At 45.1% G+C, this 17,845-nt stretch overlaps 1 protein-coding gene across 9 annotated transcripts in view; it reads right to left on the reverse strand.

Moving 5' to 3' along the window:
* Nucleotides 1–259: 259 nt before the first annotated feature.
* Nucleotides 260–17,845, reverse strand: part of Dscam1 (Down syndrome cell adhesion molecule 1) — a 63,509-nt gene continuing 45,923 nt past the window's right edge. For 7 of the 9 annotated variants that reach the window (XM_070283338.1, XM_070283337.1, XM_070283339.1 and 4 more), the window contains 15 exons: nucleotides 12,595–12,714; nucleotides 11,308–12,534; nucleotides 11,080–11,235; nucleotides 10,334–11,017; nucleotides 10,168–10,276; nucleotides 9,929–10,105; nucleotides 9,706–9,872; nucleotides 7,079–7,291; nucleotides 5,290–5,445; nucleotides 4,538–4,687; nucleotides 3,741–4,051; nucleotides 3,502–3,682; nucleotides 3,217–3,375; nucleotides 2,200–2,266; nucleotides 260–1,474 (listed from right to left, as the gene is read on the reverse strand). In XM_070283338.1, coding sequence (XP_070139439.1) covers nucleotides 1,393–1,474; nucleotides 2,200–2,266; nucleotides 3,217–3,375; nucleotides 3,502–3,682; nucleotides 3,741–4,051; nucleotides 4,538–4,687; nucleotides 5,290–5,445; nucleotides 7,079–7,291; nucleotides 9,706–9,872; nucleotides 9,929–10,105; nucleotides 10,168–10,276; nucleotides 10,334–11,017; nucleotides 11,080–11,235; nucleotides 11,308–12,534; nucleotides 12,595–12,714 — 3,959 coding nt within the window. In that variant the 3' untranslated portion in view covers nucleotides 260–1,392. Of the gene's footprint in view, nucleotides 1,475–2,199; nucleotides 2,267–3,216; nucleotides 3,376–3,501; nucleotides 3,683–3,740; nucleotides 4,052–4,537; nucleotides 4,688–5,289; nucleotides 5,446–7,078; nucleotides 7,292–9,705; nucleotides 9,873–9,928; nucleotides 10,106–10,167; nucleotides 10,277–10,333; nucleotides 11,018–11,079; nucleotides 11,236–11,307; nucleotides 12,535–12,594; nucleotides 12,715–15,208; nucleotides 15,494–15,957; nucleotides 16,246–17,845 lie in introns of all 9 variants that reach the window. The other 2 variants (XM_017176449.3, XM_017176441.3) reach the window with 2 other exon arrangements.

Below are 17,845 nucleotides of genomic sequence, written 5' to 3' on the forward strand. Positions count from 1 at the left end.
AAAGAAGTCTAAAAAGTGTCTCCGCTTCCCGTTGGTTAAATGCAATTCTTGATGTGCCCAAAGATTCCGATCTCATGGCAGTGCCTGAACTACTTCGTGGGCTTGGACTATCCGCTTCCGCTTCCGCTTCCCGATTTCGTTTTCAGTTTGCATTAGTCAGTCTTTGTAGTGTTGGTGGTATCTCCACGGATTTTAAGGGCGAATGGAAGGAACCCCCAAACAATAAGTGAAATAAACAAATGAATGCAAACAATAATGGTTAAATAAAATCAAAATCATATATTTAGCAACTTACAAACTATCAACTTAAGGTAGGTCAAATGAAATGAAATAAACAATTTCAATTTTCACGTTCTCTTAAAGCTTCAAATGCGTATAACTCTTGTTCCAATATCAGAAGAATTGGCCTCTAAACAACATTGTGCAACTGTTGTGTATCCGTGTGGTCTCGGGTGTCCTGGGGATCTTGTATAATACATTCAAATGTGGCTGCGATTTGTGCTTTGAACAGTTTTCGGTTTGATCTCGTGGAAGCGCATTTTCGAATTAGAAAATAATGTAAAATTAAATTAGAACACTATTGCGTGCTCGAATAATAGAATAAGACGAATACAAATATATGACTCACACAATTCTACAAATTACAAATCATCACAAATCAACGCAAAACGCAAACGAAACGTCAAGTGTGCGCTGCCCAAATGGGAGAAATTATACAATGCGTATTGACTAAATATATATGTATGTATCAATTAGACGAGTTAATATTATGACTCTGACTTAGTCTAGGCAAAGGATGAGTTATCTGCTCCTGGCATAGATGGCAAAAAGTTTACACAAACAGAGTTCGAAATCGACCTTCTCTTTACACACAAGAGTACTCCATAGTTGCTGTCTCCTCTGATATTTTGGTAGGTATCTCTTAAAACTAAAATACATTATTAAAAATTAGTTTCGAATATTCGTAGTTGAATATATAAGTATGTTTTTTTCCTCCGATTTTTCTTTCCTTGTTTTCTTTTCGCTCGTGCTTTCTCGTATAGCTTTCAATAATTTCCCTTAGTACACACTTATAGTAGGTATTCGTATCTGAATGCAATTATATATAGTATATTGTATGTATGTTTGGTTTGCTTGCATAGACAATGTAAATATGCTTTCGAAGTGGCATTCTTTACGTAATAATTACTTGAAGTAGTTGGATAATCGTATGGGTATATGCGCTATATGGGCGCTATTCGCTCCCTCCTCTTTGTCTGTGTACTGATGATCTGTATCTGTCTGAGTGTGTACTTGTGTGTGTCTGAGTGTCATTCAACTCCCACGCACCCCATGCCCTCGGAACACTAAGCTAAGCTGCCTCGCCCGGCGGATGCAGGAGGGGCTTACAAATTACACTGCCATAGTATCGTAGGCTGTGAATCCTGCGCCATTTGTTTGTTGGAGTTGGAGTTGTTTTGGGCCGGCTTCGTTTCTGGTGGCGAAAAGACGGATAATATTAGTAGTGGCCTTTGAAGGTGGATTAATATTTAGTGTATGTATTAAGGCTGCAACCAAAGCATTGCAAAATGGCGAGATTGGACATTCCGCTGACGTTCCTAACTCCAATCTCGCCCAGGTGGCCGTGTCTTTATGTTCTGTTCGTGGTTTAACATAGTTTACTTCTTGTTTTCTTTTTTTTTTTTTTTTGTTTTTGCAAGCTGAGGCCAAGCGCTAAGCTGCAATAAACAGTTAATACGAGTATTTATGGAAACACTTGATTATTTTGTGAACAGCAGATACATATGGTGTGGGATCTGCTTAGTATGTCAAAGGAATTTCAAAACATTCAACTGTGATTTGCTGTCAAACCAAAATCAAAACCAAAACAAATCAAGGACCAAACAATCCGAATAAAATGAAAATACACACGAAAGACCAGTAAATAGAGAGTTATATGTGTTTATAGTTAGTGGATGTGTTGGCATGCAAGGCATTCGTGGTTAGTCACATTTAGTTGGGGTTAGTTTGCAACTTACAACTGTCGACGACTAGTGTCAGCGATCAGAATACCATTCACAAATACGATATTAAACAAAGGAACAAGAGGAAAGATTATTGATTGCGATTAGTGGGGGAACTGCATTAGATTCTTACAGTCAACACTTCTGTGCAATCGACTTGTGGTTATTTGTGGGCATATTTCTGCCGCGGTCTTACCTTTCAATCAGTTTACGCATCTCTTCGGTGGTGCGCTGATCTTTCGGTTGTGGGGATCGCTTCACTGCTGCGAGTTCAGCATTTGGGGTTTCGAAATATTGCAAGAGAAATTTGGTTGTGTGTTGCCCGAACCGATAGAGTAGGGTAATATACAAATTTAATCATAAAAGTCCATAAAAGAAAGTAGAAAGAAAAATGCTCAATGAACTTCAAATCAAAACAAAAAACATGGGCTTAGTACTAAAAATGATGAGTTTGGCGGCCAATCTGGAATCAACTTCGTGCAGGATACTTTGCTTTGAAATGAGTGCGGATCCCTTTATCTATAAAACTTAAACGTTCCTCTAAGAGGTCGGGACATGCAGGTTTCTAGTCACAGTGATTTGAATTTAATTATCCCCTCATTAGGTACAAACATAGAAAACACTTAGGTACAAACGGTGTGTGCTCCATGAAGTGAAATGAAATGGAAAATGTGCAATTAAATCGGATTTTAAGGGTTTAAAAACATATAAACGGTTAACCAAAACCAAAATAAACATAAAATAACTTAACTGTAAATGTAAATGTACGGTAAAACAGTGATGTATCTTTTAAAAATTGCTTAGCAAAACACAGCATGAACATTTATAGATGATCGAGACAACGAAAAACTGTTTTTCGGTATGGTCATGACTCAAATTCAATGATCGCTGGAGAGCTCTTATGAATAACTAAGGGGTGAATGGGAACGAGAGGAGGGGACTCATGAGAAATCGAAGTATGGGCTGTGATCGGCTTTCGAATGATGATCGTGATAATCACACTAACTAACTCAACTTCGGTTGGATCACTCACCCTCGTTGGAGTCTTCTGATTATTTTACACAAAAATTTCGAAAAAATGGAATTGAAAAAGATGGCGAGTTTTTCATATTAAAATTAGAGCAATCTCTCGAATGTATCACAACGAACGTTAGATATAGTTATTATCGTAACTAAGACTTCATTTTTTCAAAAGCTTAAACCCGAAACTTACCTCCGTAGTTGCCGCGTGGTCCGTGGTCGCGGTCGCACTCTGCCTCTGAGATCTCGTTACTCTCCTTGGAGTCGTTGAATGAGGAGTTGCTCATGTCATGGTTCCGTGGCGGCGGTGGTGGAGGCTCCGGCGAACCGTTGCCAGGGTTCCGAGCAGAACCTGTGGATCAAGAAAGTAATTATGTACCTAAACATCACAATATCGTGCGATTAAAGCCCCAATGACTTTCAGATCTCTTATGGCGTAACGCATCTTATTGTTTACATTGCTATTGTTTTTACTCACCAATGCTGCGTCGTCCCATAGATCCGCGTGAGCCATAGTGGTCGTAGGGCTGTCCGTAAGGACCTCCGTACTGCGATCCATACTGATCCTCCTCTGGGGCGCAGTTGGCGGGATCGTCGTATTCCGGACCGGGTCCGGAGTACAGGCTGCCGCCCTGGGAATTGACGCGCGTGTAGCGGCGCTATGGGGCGAAGTTGAGCATCATGCTGATCTCTGTACCAATCTATACCAATACTCACGTATTGATCCTCCTCGGCACAGTTGGCGGGATCGTCGTACTCGGGAGCTGGTGTATAGATGGAGGACTGTCCACCCTGGCTGTTCTTGCGCTGGTAACGATTGGCCCGCGGCATGGACTGCGATCCGGAGCGGGAGTGCACGTGGCCGGGATGTCCGGGTGGAAGCATGGTACCGGCATGGCCGGGAACGGGGCCGGCGTGTCCGTTCTGGTGCGGGAAGGTCTGGAAGTTCATGGCCTTCGTGGGATCCATTTCTTCGCGGAAACCGAGCAGGTGGAACGTGGCATAGGGGCAGATTTCATCTTCCATGCCTTGCGATTGCGAGAAAAGAACTCGGTTAGCATGTGACTTTGCCTGATCGTATTCAGTGGTTCGGTGGAATGGTTTTAGTGTGTTTAGTATGGATCGATGATACCTGTTACCCTTACCCATTACTTACTACTTGGTTAGCTTGAGTTAGCTAGATGCGACCAGGACTTAGACTTTATGTTAGTGCGGATAAATGAACTAAAAGTAGGTTAATATTGGAAAGGGTCGACTTGTAGGAATAATAATACAAGAAGGACGTAAGGCGTTACGCATCCTATTCACTCTTATTGCTATTGAGGAAACTATCAAGTAGGAAGCTCAACGCAAAAAGTAAAATAAAAATAACATTATTCCATAAATCGACCCAACGGCTTCCATGGACTTGGCTGAGGGGGTGTTAGTAAGGATATTTAGGGTGAGTAATAAACTTAAATCGTGGAGTACAGCGGCTGCTCCTCTGCGCTATTCCACTCCTTCGATCCTCCTACCTGGATGCCTGTAGTGGCACTCTGCGTTGCCGTGGGCGTGGCCGTAGTGGTTGCCGTGCATGGGCACTGGCGGCGCCTTCAGCTCCTCGTACAGGTTGGGATTGCGGCGGGGATCCCAGGTCGAGTGGTTCGAGCGCAGGCCACCGCGGCCTGGTCGGTTCGTGTGGTGTTCGAGTGTTCATGTGGGTCGAGGTGTGTGGTGGATGGGTTCGTTTCGAGTGTGGTATTTTTTCAATTTCCAATTTCGTACAACATCAAAGTTAGGTCAATGGAAATCATAATCGAATCGAAGCAACCGAATGGTGCGGGATTTGGAAGTGGGGGAAGAGGTTTAAACGATAAGTTCAATGGCAATCAAGGACGGGACGGCAGTCCCAAAGCTTAAATAAAAATATCTCTAAATTTACAACAACATTTAGGAACGGGTTCTTCTTTGTTCTTTGCATGCCGGGGCAAGGGGTTGGGCATCCGGAGAAACTCAAAAGAAAGCGGCTTGAAAAAGCAACACTAAGAATTTTTCGGTTCCGGAAAAGCTTAGCTCGAGTGTGGTGTGTCTCTGTGTATGCAAAGGCAACGCAAAATACTTTTCGTTTTGTTTTTTTTTTTCGTTCGCAAAGTAAATGGAAGAAAGAACTAAGCCCCAGGCCACGAACCGCGGATCTGGGGAACGGAACCCCTCAGAGCCGCGGGCGTGGTCGGGAGGCGTTAATAAATGTTGCATTGGAAACTTAGATGCTTACTTATGACTGTACCTCGCTTAATCCTGTCGCAGGTGTTGTAGTTGGAGCCGGGTACGGGGGGCAGCTTCCTGTTGGGCGGCGCAATGTAGCCGAGCTCGTCCCGCAGGTCCGGGCGACGCTTGTCCAGGGTGGCGCCGGGTCCCATTGTCTGATTGTAAACTACATCGTCTAGAATTAATATATGATATCGCCAACTCAATATTGAAACACTGAAGATGCTTTTCCGTCATCAGTCGCTGCTCGCATACTTTACTTCTGTTTTCGATCTCGACTTGTTCCGTCACTCGATATTGGATTTGACAAATTACTTTTAAGGATTCGGTTTCGGTTTTTTGTTTTGGTTTTTGGTGCGGCATGTCAACACACTAAATGTGCTAATTAGTAGCTCAAAAATACAAGTTACGATTGCGAAAAAGGATTCCAAAAGATGTTACGTGAAGTGTTTCGGTTTTTGGTTTTCGATTTTAAAATATACCAACTGGTCAACGATTACGGTTACGATTGTTAGCAATGACATGAAATGAGCGATGAACTTAATTTTGGATTTAACTCGACTTTACGTTTATCATCGATCAAAGATCTCGATGGTGATTTCAAAAAGCATCTTAGTTTTGTTTTTCATAAAGGGGAAAGTACGGAAAGTATTCAGAACTCAAAAACGAATACGATAGATTTGAATAGTCTTGTTTTGTGGGGGATATGGTTGTGAATATAGATACAGATAGAGTTATAGAAGTCGGTTGGATTGTGAAAGTTGCTTAGGTCGTAAGCAAAACGTATGTACAACAACGGGGCTAGCATAGATAGATATATCTTTTACTGTGGTTATTCTAATACTGGATATATAATAACTGAACTCTAAAGGCCCAACATCGACTGCAGATAAACCAATTTACAATAGCTTGGAAATTGATATAACTTTCAGATGTTGTTGGACCATTTAGACACAGCTCCTTTAAAGTCATCAATTGATTATCCAATTGTTTCAATGACGGTGATATATCGATGATGGTTTGATATGAGCACACATATATGGACACTAATTGAATATATTATATGTAGAAATATGATATTTACTGATTGTTTGGTATATTTTCTTAGTAGTTTTATAGTTTCTGTTGGTATATTTTTGGAGTGCAAACTTTTGGTTTATTTCTGTGAGTGTAGCTTGTATAAATGTCTAAAAAACATGCAAAGCCAAACGACAACAACATTCCTTAAAATACTTTAAAGTTTATCATGTAATATTTTGATATTTTGAGAGTGACGGCTGAACTTATCGGTTTATTGGCTAAATTGTTGGTAAAATGCTTTGAATGCAATAAAAAAAAAACATAATAGTAAAACAAAAAGGTTAAAAAAACCATTGACATTCAAAAATAAGGAAAAGTTATAGCTTCATAAATTTAATTTTGAACACGATTGATTTTACGACTGATTTATAGGAAAGATCATGTAATAAATATGCTTTATGGTCTTCTGTATATAATTTCAATAATTCGAATTTACCAGGTTGGTACTCGTCTCATTTTGAAGTTCAAACATTTGGCAATGTATGCAACCTTTCAAAGGCATTTTTTTTCGTTAATTTGTATAATTTTAAATGTAATTATTGCAACCCAAAATATGTAAGCTTTCATTGCAATTACTCCTACGACCAACATTTAGCCAACAAATAAATAAAACAGAAATAAGACATTGAGCTAGGCTCTGAGGTCAGCGTCAAATGGATTATTAAGATCAAGATGCATAAGAGGGACACGATGCGCAGCCGGGGGTATCCCCTAGGGGGAGAACCTACAGTACACATCCTTCTGGCCGCCGCGCATGTCGTCTGCTCTCCTTCGGGACAGGGCCACGCACACCACGCAGATGCCCACCGCCACCACCACGACGGTGGCTATCAGAGGCACCATGAAGTTCAGGTCAAGCCACTCGGGCATCCAGGCGGGCAGTCGGATCCGGGTATGCACGTTCCCGTGGCCCGTGCCGTCATCCAGGGGCGCGATGGTTCCTTTTGGCCAAGATCGATTTGACACGGGGACATACAAACCGGATTTGCACATGCAATCGTAAGGGGGATGGGGTCAACATGGACAACAACAATGTGGATGCGAGGCAGGCAGTTCGAGCAAATAGTTCATGGCAAAAGCGCAAGTGTCGTGGTGTCGGGTGTGTGTGTGTGGGTGGGTTGGTCAGGGGTATTTTGGTTTTTTAGAGAGAAATAGAGAGAAACCGAAAAAAGAACGAATTTCTTAATTAGTGATCAGCATAGATACCTTTGTGGTGATTGCCCTTGCTACGCAGTATACAAATAACAATTATCGCTATGATTATGACGAGCAGAGCCGCCACGACGGGCACAACTAAATTTAGGTTCGAGAGGATAATGCGGATCGTGTCCTCGGCGCTTAATTCGGGTAAATCTCGCGAGGGTGCGATAGTGCCTGCAACAACAAATACAACAACAACCAAAGGGTGTGTTTTTTGCAGGTCAGTGAAAGAAATACAGACAGAGACACACAGAGAGAGATAGAGAGAGAGAGAGAGAGAGAGAGAGAGAGAGAGAGATAAAATCAGTTGTGCCCTTTGACCTCTGCTTTTGTACCAGACACATAGACTCAACACATACATATACAAATACAGACTATGGCAGGTGAAAGAGCTCAAAGGTCAACCGCCCGATATGCGTCGTCGTAGAGAAGTATATATAAATTATTTGTACGTTTTATGGTTTTCGATTATTTTACATTGCGCAGAACTTGAAGCACGCATAAAACTGTGATTAGGTTTATATGAGAACTAGTTAAACTATTGAAAAAGTCGTAATGATATAAAAAAGAGTTTATTTTAAATACGTTAAAATGCAATTTGTTTGTAATCCGCTTAGAGCTAAGTAGTAGTATGATGTATGTATGTTAAAACGCTAGAGCCGCACAAAACGTGGCGGCATTGAACAACATTCCAAGAACGAGAGAACTCTCCTCGAAATAAACCAACTAACTTAGGCGGAACTCAACTATAACTTGACATAACTATAACTTAAACGAATCGAAATGGCAAAAACCCAAAACAAAATGTCTGCGTGTGACTGTTGTGATTGGCAAAAGACGATCCATAGGTATGTATATAGGTTTAGGAAATCAACTCTCTCAGATCAGACTCTCTGGCCCGGACTCCCGGAGGTAATGGATGAAGTATCTTTGGTTGTTGTGCTTGGTTTTGCAATACTTGTGGTGGTGGCTCTGCTCGATTCTCTGGACTGAGTTTCCCATTTGTCTTTTCATAGTTTCGTTAGATGAGCATTTTGCTATTTGTAATCAAATCAAAATCAAAGTAATTCGCTAAATTATAACTAAATCCTTAACGGGTGATATTGAATCGATTCTGTGGCCAGTTGTGCAATTGGAACCCGAACTTCAAAGCCTAGGGTCGCCTTCAGTGACTGAAAGTTAGCTGGGAGATACATCTATTAGAGTTCTTTACAATCTGTAGATTGGGGAATGGATCGGCAGGTACAACAACATTTATTGCGTATACGTAATGAGGATAGCCAGTTCAAGCTCATTCATTATCCTCTTTTCATATCGGATGTATTTTGTACATAATCTCTTTCACAAACTGGGCACAGAAATGCAGAAAACAAAGATCAATGGAAAGTAAAATAAAATAGATATGTATACCAAAACTAATATTACAATAAGATGCGTAACTCATCTTATTATTATATTGTTCATACTGTGATCTAGAGCACTACGAATGCTTGGGTCTAGTAAAACATAAAATAAACTAAAAACGTTGCGGTTGGTGAGTTGGAAAACTATTTTGTTATGTACATAACTTTATATACGTTGCTTCAGCTCTTTGTTGGGATTGTTGGTAAAAACGGAAGGAAACAAATTGCATTTACGTAAGGAAAATGATCACTATTTTACACTAGTCGGGTGCTTCTGCGTTCGGAGTTCTGGCAGTTGAATAATCGAAATGAAAGCAAAAAGCTCTTTACAATAACCAAATAAAAGATAATTGAACTAAGGCGACTATTTCGACAAGCTTGTTGTATGGGTAACTGAAAATAACAACTAAGGGCTGTGCGATTTTGTCACATTGAAAATCAAATGCAAAATTTGCTCATGTTTTTTTTAATTTTGTTCAGTGATTGTAAAAAGGCAAAATGAACTCAGGAAATTGATGTGTACAACAGTATACAGCTGGGTGCTTCTCATCTTGTTATTTGTATATGGACAGTGCCTCGGGATCCAGACCCCCCACTGCTCCAACTGACAGCCCGGCCCTGTGTCTGGGCTTTTGGGCTGCCACTTGGAGCGGGGCTTTCGGGATCAGGGCCCCACACTGTCAACGTAGAGTACTCTATGTACAAAAGCAATGCGGAATTCGTGTGGGAATCGGAGAACAGATCATAAATACCTCCGGTGACGGTCAGAGTGGCAAAGTCGTACTCGGCCACGGTGAAGCCAGCCGAGTTGTGGGCGGTGATTCGAAGATTGTACCAGGTGGCGGGTTCCAGGTCCAAGACCACATAGTTGTTGTCGGGCTTCACATTGTTGGAGATCTGGTTCCACTCGATTTGGTCACTAAAAGGAGGCGAATAAAGTCAGTGAAAGAATGATGGGGGAAATCAATGATCTACCGTTTCTTGCTCTCTACCACAAAGTGGGACATGGGGCAGCCGCCATCTTTCCAGGCCTTGAAGTGCAGCGACACGGAGTTGGAAGAGACCTCAATGAAGCGCGGCTTTTCGGGGAGCTTGGGCTTCTGGCCCTTGGTGCGGGTGTTCAGAATATCAGAAGCTTCGCCGGCGCCAATGCTGAAATAGTACAAAAAATATTAGCTGTGAACGGGGATAACTGGGCGTATGGTGAGACTAACTTGTTGAATCCTGTGGCATAGACCTGATAGCGGGAGCCGCACAGCAGACTCTCAATATTGTGTTTCTGCGAGTCAACGGACACCTCGGCCGTCTCCCATTCGCCAAATTCTGTAAAAGGATTTTAAGATTGAGATATTGAAATCCTGGTTCCTCTCTGCGATTTACCTGGCTTGTAGTGCAGGGTGTATCCGTGCAGGGGGGCAGTGTCTCCTTCATGGGGCTTCAGCTTGACGGTCAGGGCATCGGTGGTGGTGGCCGAGAGGGTCACGTGGGGCGACTGGGGCGGGGCTAACACAATGAGCTTGTGTGTGATCGAGTCCTTGGCTATCGAGTTTTCGGCGTGGCAGGAGTAGTCCCCGGCATCCTGGCGATTCACAGACTTGATCAGCAGAGATCCATCGGGCAGAAGACGCATACGATCGTTGGCAGTGAATTCCACGCCCTTGATCTTCCAGGTAATTTCCGGTTGTGGAGCTCCTACGGCCAGGCATGGCATCTTGGCGTCCTCCTTAAAGGTAGCGGTGAAGGTGTCGTCGAAGGAGGCGATCTTGGCGGGCACCTGGTCGCTGGGCATGGCCACAATACTCTTAGACTGCTGTCCCTCGCCGATGGTGGTGCTGGCAGTCACCCAGAACTCGTAGGGCTTGTTCTTCTCCAGTTCGGTGGCCTCGAAGCTCATCTGGTAGTGTGGCACCTTCTGTGTCTTTGTCTCGGTCTCGGCTCCTTCGGCCTTCGAGTATACGGTATACTGGGTGATGATGCCGTTGGGCTGTGCTGGAGGCCTCCAGGAGACCAGAATGGCGGCATTGCCCATTACCAGGGCCTTGACATCGGTGGGTGCTTCGGGAACTGCGAATGGAAGGCGATTAGAAACTCAATAAATTTTGAATAATAAGCTGCATTCGACTCACCATCGGGTTCGGTTTGGCAGTGGATGGGTACGCTGCGGACTCCATCGCCTCCGGCTGTGGTGGCCAGCACTTGCATCGTGTAGTTAGTGTACTTCTTCAGGCCATGGAGAACGGTGTCGGAGGAGGCAGTCTTTTTGTAGTGACGCTTGGTCTCATCTAAAAGAGTAATACAATTATTTCAACTTGTAAGAATTTGTAGGGATTCTATGAATATCCTGCTATACTTACCATACCACTCGTCGCTGGGGGCGTATACGACCTTGTAGGTCTTGATCACTCCGTTAGCAGACTCTAGGGGTGGGCTCACCCAGCTGACACGAATGGTCTGGGAGGTCAGAGTTGTGCAGGCAGTGTCGCTGGGCGGTTGGCTGGGAGTTCCTTCGGCGGTGAACTGCTTTTCCTCCTCGCTCAAAGGTCCAGCTCCGATCTTGTTGAAGGCCTGGATCACCACCGAGTACTGGGTGTACACTCGCAGGTTCTGCAGCTCCAGGTTGTGCTCCTTGCCCTCCTCAGTGATGAAGTTAATGGTTTCAAAGACATACGACGAGTTGGTGTTGGAGAGTTTGTAGCCGACGTAGTAGCCCAGGATCTCGCCGTTCCATTCGGTGCGTGCTGGGGGCTTCCAGGTGACGCGCATGGTGGTCTGGTTCACGGGCTCAACCTTGATGTTCTGCGGCTTGCCGGAGGGCGCCTCTTCAGCTGTGATGATAGTGACCGCTTCGGAGGACTGCGAGGTGCCGATGGCGTTCTCGGCCACGATGCGAATGTTGTAGGTGGTGGCGGGACTTAGCTTCTGCACCTGAGCTTCGGTAGTGTGTCCGGGCACGATGACGCGGTCAATCTCGGTCCAGGAAGCGCGGGAGCGCTTAAACTCGATAATGTAGCGGTCCAGGGGAGAGTTGCCATCGTAGGGTTGCGCCCAGCTCAGTTGCACGGAGCGTCCGGACTTGTCGAGCACCTTCAGGGCGTAGGGCATCTCGGGCACTTCCTGGACAATCATATTTATGCTGGCATCGTCGGACCCAAAGGCATTGGTGGCCACACAGGTGAACAAGGCGGAGTCGGATCTTTCGGTGCGTTTGATAGACAGACTAGACATAACTCCAGTGGAAAGGATCTCCTCGCGAATGGTGTAACGGTTGTCGTTCTTGGGGTCCAGACGCATGTTGTTCATGTTCCACAAAATGCCAATGGGCTTCTCGCCCTTCGCCTCGCATTGCAGCACGGCGGGCTCTCCTCGTCGGGCGGTCTGGTTGCGCAGCTTCTCGGTGAACTCTGGCGGGGCCTGAACGCTGATCATGATGACTGCCGACAATCCGGAACCGATACCATTGATAGCCTCGCACAGGTAGTAGCCTTCGTTGGTCTTCTGGATGTTGTCGATGTGCAGAGTGCCCTCCTCGACGCGAATATTGTCGCTCTTCTTAAGATCCTTGTACTCTCCGGGGGTATCGCCTGGGAAGAGAATTGATATGAATTTCTTTTTGAAGAGGTTATATAAGGGTTTCTGCTTACCAACTGCTTTCTTCCATGTGACCTGGGGCTTGGGGAAGCCGTCAGCCTTGCACTCAACCTTTGCGTCGGAGCCCTGGGCAAAGGCCTTGTCGGTGGGTTCGAGAATCCATCTGGGCGGTACTGTTGGTGTGTGTTGATTTGGCGGGTGTAGAAAAATAATATGTTAGTGAAGCTGACAGGATTCCTTAGCTAAATCTTTGATATGCATGCAATATGGTGGAGATTTTTAGAAGAAACGGATGGACGGACTAGGATGAAGCAAAGTGAAGTTTTGTTTGGTGAATTGTTCGCTATAAGAATCTTTAATGGCTTTTCATTGATTGAAGATTAGTTTAAGAATAGAAATCACTTCCATTTGCTTCTAGTGTCTGGAAATATTTTTGAAATTGCGCCGTAAATGCATTTTATGTCTGCAGTCATAAAGTTATATCAATTATATTTCCATTCACTCTCTTACGTTCAAGCTGAACTTAAAAGTCCAAACTACAAATAAAGTTTTAGCACAAATAACCAAATGTTAAAAGGACAAATAAAAGGTGGACTTTAATGAAACTCAATTAGAACAAACTAAAGGTTAAATATACATGCAATTAGTGCAAAACGAAGATCTGTTTGACAGCGGTATCTCGCATATATATAGTTTTTATTCAACAAACAGACTTCGTTTCGTCTGAGACAATATAAGTAAATAAGATGCGTAACACACTATGTGCAAGCAAAATTGTAAATTCCAGTATACCAAATAACGCATCATATTAATTTATATTGTCTTTCGTATTGTGTCTTACACACTAAGTAAATAATGATTAATGAAATGAAAGTTAATTTAAGGGGAGTTGGAAGAGGATTCGTGGGGATGTTCTTGGGGATGTTCTTGGGATGGACAGGCTAGACTGATCGCGGTTTACGTTTATAGAAGCGCACACCCTCAGTCTTGTTGAGGAAGGACTGAGTTCCTTAGTTACGTTTAGGTTTAGTTTCGGTTAAATAGACAGTGAGAAGCGATTATGGTTATAGATCTTGCTGTTGTTGTTGGCTGGTTTATTCGGTGTTGGAGCATGAGCCGTGTGTGACTAAACTAGGAGTATGCAATGTACAAAAACCCAGAAGGAGCTGAATTAATCGGGCTGTGAGTCATGTCCCTGACAGGGCTTGATAGTGTGCTATGTGTGCGGGTGTAGCTGTGCATGTATGAGTGCAGAGTCAGATCTGAGCTGTTTGGGGTCGAAAAAGTTTAACATGGACTGTAGACCTTGATTGGATCTTAACCGACTTCGTCCGATGTCGACAAAGGTTTACTTGCAGAGTTCAGTGCGCAATTATACAGTGGAGACACGAGTAAAATCCGAGTTAAAAGAGGCCGCAATCGAGCTCGTTGGGCCTACGGAGCGGAGTATCAAAAGAGTCAAAGGAGTCAAGAAAACTGGACTGTCTGCTGCCGGAGTAAATGAAAGCGAGATAGATGGAGCTTAGCAAACGGCTGCGAATGTCCCAGCAGCTGCAATTACCGTTCACAGTCAGGCTGGCCCGGCGCTCTGCCACTCCCACCTGGTTGCTCGCCCGGCAACTGTAGTTCCCCGCCTGTCCCTCCCTCACCCGCTGCATCAACAGCAGGCTCGTGTGCTCGCCCACTGTCGCCTGTGTCACGTCATCGTCTCCATCGTCGTGCACCTGCCGCCTTCCGAGCCACCACTCGAATTGGATGGGCGTGGCTCCGCGGCTGGCGATGCACGTGAGTTGCACGTAGTCGCCCACGTCACAAACGGAAGCGGACAGGAGGAGCGGAGCGAGCACAGGCGGTTCTTTTTTAGTTTGAAATCAGTGAAGGACATTTTGTTACAGTCATATTTTACAAATTTTAAATTAATCTCTTCTTAAAATAATATTATACATTTGCCCAAACGACAAAGTTATATTCAATAAAATTATTAATATGTTTTTCCCCCTTATGGGCATGAGCTAGGTAAAGTCCATATGACCTCTAGGTGGGAATCTAGGAAGGAAAGCATTATACAAACAAAATGAAAATCACACACGGTGCAAGCTAGGTATGCCCGGCAGACAGTACCCTTCACTTTAAGCGTGGATGAGCGACTGGCCAAGCCCGCCGCGTTGCTGGCCACACACGTATAGTTGCCGGAGTCGCCGATCGTGCTCTGACGCAGCGACAGGATTAGAGTGTACTCGTCGATTTTGTGGTAGATGGAGCGCAGCAGTGGCTGACCGTCCTTCAGCCAGTAGATGTCTATGGGCAGGTCCCCGGAAGTGACCATGCACATGACGCGAACGGCCTGGCCTCCGTTGACCCCGTTCGCGTTGAAGTGGAACTGCTCGATCTGGGGTAGCTCTGAGATTGGTTGACGAAAAAGCCGTGCAATGATTAAACACAATATACAGCAGGGAGAAGGGGATGCCCCCAGAAGTGTTTTATAATACAAGTTCGTGCTTATGCAGTTCCAACACCAGACACAAGGACACAGACAAAGGGTGGGGATTTACAGATTGCTGGGGTGGCCTGGCCGAATGATCTCTAGAAGCTTCTTTCTATATTGGTGTCAGTCTACATCTAGGAGCCATCTCCGGGGAAAGATTCTTAGGATTATATCAAACAAACCCTTGATACTCAGGTGGGTCTCTGCCGTAGTTTCACCCGCCCTGTTGGCGCCCTTGCAGGAGTAGGTGCCCGCATGATCACCGGCTACGTTCTCGATGTTCAGAGAGCTGCTGCGCTTGCCATGCATCAGGATTGTCACACCCGGCAGGTCTCCGGCTGACTCGCCGTTGTAGTACCAGGTGATGTTGAAGGGCGCGTCGCCGTGCACCACAGCGCAGGTCAGTTGGTAATAGTCGCCCACGTACAGGGGCGAATTGACGGGCAAAGGTGCCAACTTGGGAGGCACTTCAGTCAGGTTTTAAGCAATGAAAGGAAAAATAAAAATTAAACTTAAAACATAATGATCTTCATTGGGAGACTCTATAGCTCGAGGTGAGAATAAAGTTGAATCATTTAGATGGAAGGCTAATTAATATCTAAAGGCAAACCAAGTGATATCCCTTTTTTTCTTTTCCAGACTTTTACTTTCTGATAAAGTAAGCTAGTTTATTGAAGACCCCTAATCAGTACAGTTTAGTTCATTGGCGTCCGAGTGTCGTACATGCAAGCTTTTGTGAGTGGGTGTGCTTCAGGCCATACTAAGAGAAAGTGAAGGGTCCAATTAGGTCGAAGACAGAGATGGGAAAGTCAGGACAGCAGCAGAGACATAGAAGTACAGAAGGTCATGCAGCGACTTTGTTGCAGACGCTGGGGTTAGTAGGCGACCACAAAGAACTACAAGAGCGACCCGCTCCCGGGAAATGCCTAACCGTAGACGTTCAGCGGCGTCGTAAAGTGTTGATGACCCGCCGAATTGCGGGCGTGGCAGGTGAAATTTCCCGCATGGGTGGCCTCAACGGCCTCGATGGTCAGCACACTTCCACGGCGGCCCACTCGGGCCGTAGTGATGCCCAGGTCCTCAGAGATCTCCTGACCATCCAGCGTCCAGTCGATTTGCAGGGGCAGATCCCCTCCGGGCACCGAGCAGTGAAGCGTCAGGTACTGACCCACCTGGGCAGGGCCCTCCTCGAAGGCGAAGGGAATGATGCGCGGCAGAACTGGATGGATGTGTTATCGGTGGTGGGAATGGTAAAACAAAAGGTGCACGAAATTAAACAGTAATCAATGGATGGGGAAATGTGCCGTCTAAGACTAAGCCCGCTGAGGACCTATAACTCGCAGCTGGGTGCTGTAGGACGCCCTCCCGGCTCTGTTTTCCCCGTGGCAACTGTAGTTGCCCGCGTGTCGGGCCGCCACGCTCTCAATAGTCAGAACACTGCTCCGCCGACCCATCTTGGCTATGAGAATGTCCTGGTCGTCGTCGTTAAAGAGCGGCTGATTGTTGAACGTCCAGCGGATGTTCAAGGGCAAATCTCCCTCCGTCAGGGTGCACTGGTAGGTTATGTATTGGCCCAGATGGGTGGGCTGGGCGCCGGTGGCAAAGGGCGTTATTTGGGGCAAGACTTGCGGAAAACACAAACGCAAACAATCAGTTCAAAGAATAACAAACGAACAAATAATAACAAAATCATACATGGATGATGATCTAACTACTTTAAGGCAAGGGCATATTTAGAGGATCTCTGTCCCACCGTTGACAACCAGAGCAGCAGTGTACTCCACCATTTGGGCCTTGTTCCTGGCCCGGCACGTGTAGTTTCCCGCATTGTTGCCGTTCACCGAATCAATGGTCAGGACATTCACCTTCTTTCCGATCTTAGATGTGGTGACTCCGTGGTACTCGTTTATGGGATAGTCATTAAAAAGCCAGGTTATGTCCACTGGCTGATCCCCCTTGGAAATGGTGCACTGCACGGTCACTGAATCACCAAAGTTGGCAGGTTCATCCCCAAACTCAAAGGGGCTAATGTGGGGTGGTACTTGGGAGAATATTAAAAGAGAGTTAGGACAAAGTGATAACAAAGCTTTTTTGTGGTTCTCCCAGAAGGATTTATAAGACTGTCCACCTATTCAAATATAGTATTTATATATACTTCGTCTTAAAACTGCGCTACAAAAGCCAATACACAGAAGCCAAAGCGAACATGCAATTTGTGTAAGCGAGGGTTGTATTTATAGGAGATACAAACAGAGGAAAGTGGGGGTCACAAATATGAAACTAACTAAATCAGAACGACACTCAGGTGCTGTACAAATGCTCTGGCTCCGCGAGGAGTGTACCATTCACTATCAACTCCGCCGTGTAAACAGCCGAGGCCCACAGATTCCGGGCCTTGCATGTGTAGTTGCCCACGTGGCGGGCACTCACGGCATCGATCATTAGCACACTCAAGCGCTTGCCCATCTTTGAGGTGGATATGCCCGAGTAGTGGTTGAGGGGGTAGTCGTTAAAAAGCCACTCAATGTCGAGCGGCAGGTCGCCGGAACTGACCAGGCAGTTCACGGACACCGAATCCTCAAAGTTTGCCGCCATCTCGCCGAAATCAAAGTGCGCTATCTTGGGGGCAACTTGTAAAACGAATAGGGAAGTTTCAATTAGCAGGGGATTCTGAACAAAAAACTGTACAAAATAATAAGTCATACGCAAATATTACAGGTTGTTTGGATAGAGCCCCCAAAGGTACCATTAACTATCAGCTCGGTGGTGTAGTTCACAGCAGCAGCGTGGTTCTTCGCCCGACAACTGTACTTTCCCGC

Source organism: Drosophila kikkawai, chromosome 2L (genome assembly GCF_030179895.1).
Source record: "Drosophila kikkawai strain 14028-0561.14 chromosome 2L, DkikHiC1v2, whole genome shotgun sequence".
NCBI lineage: Eukaryota > Metazoa > Arthropoda > Insecta > Diptera > Drosophilidae > Drosophila > Drosophila kikkawai.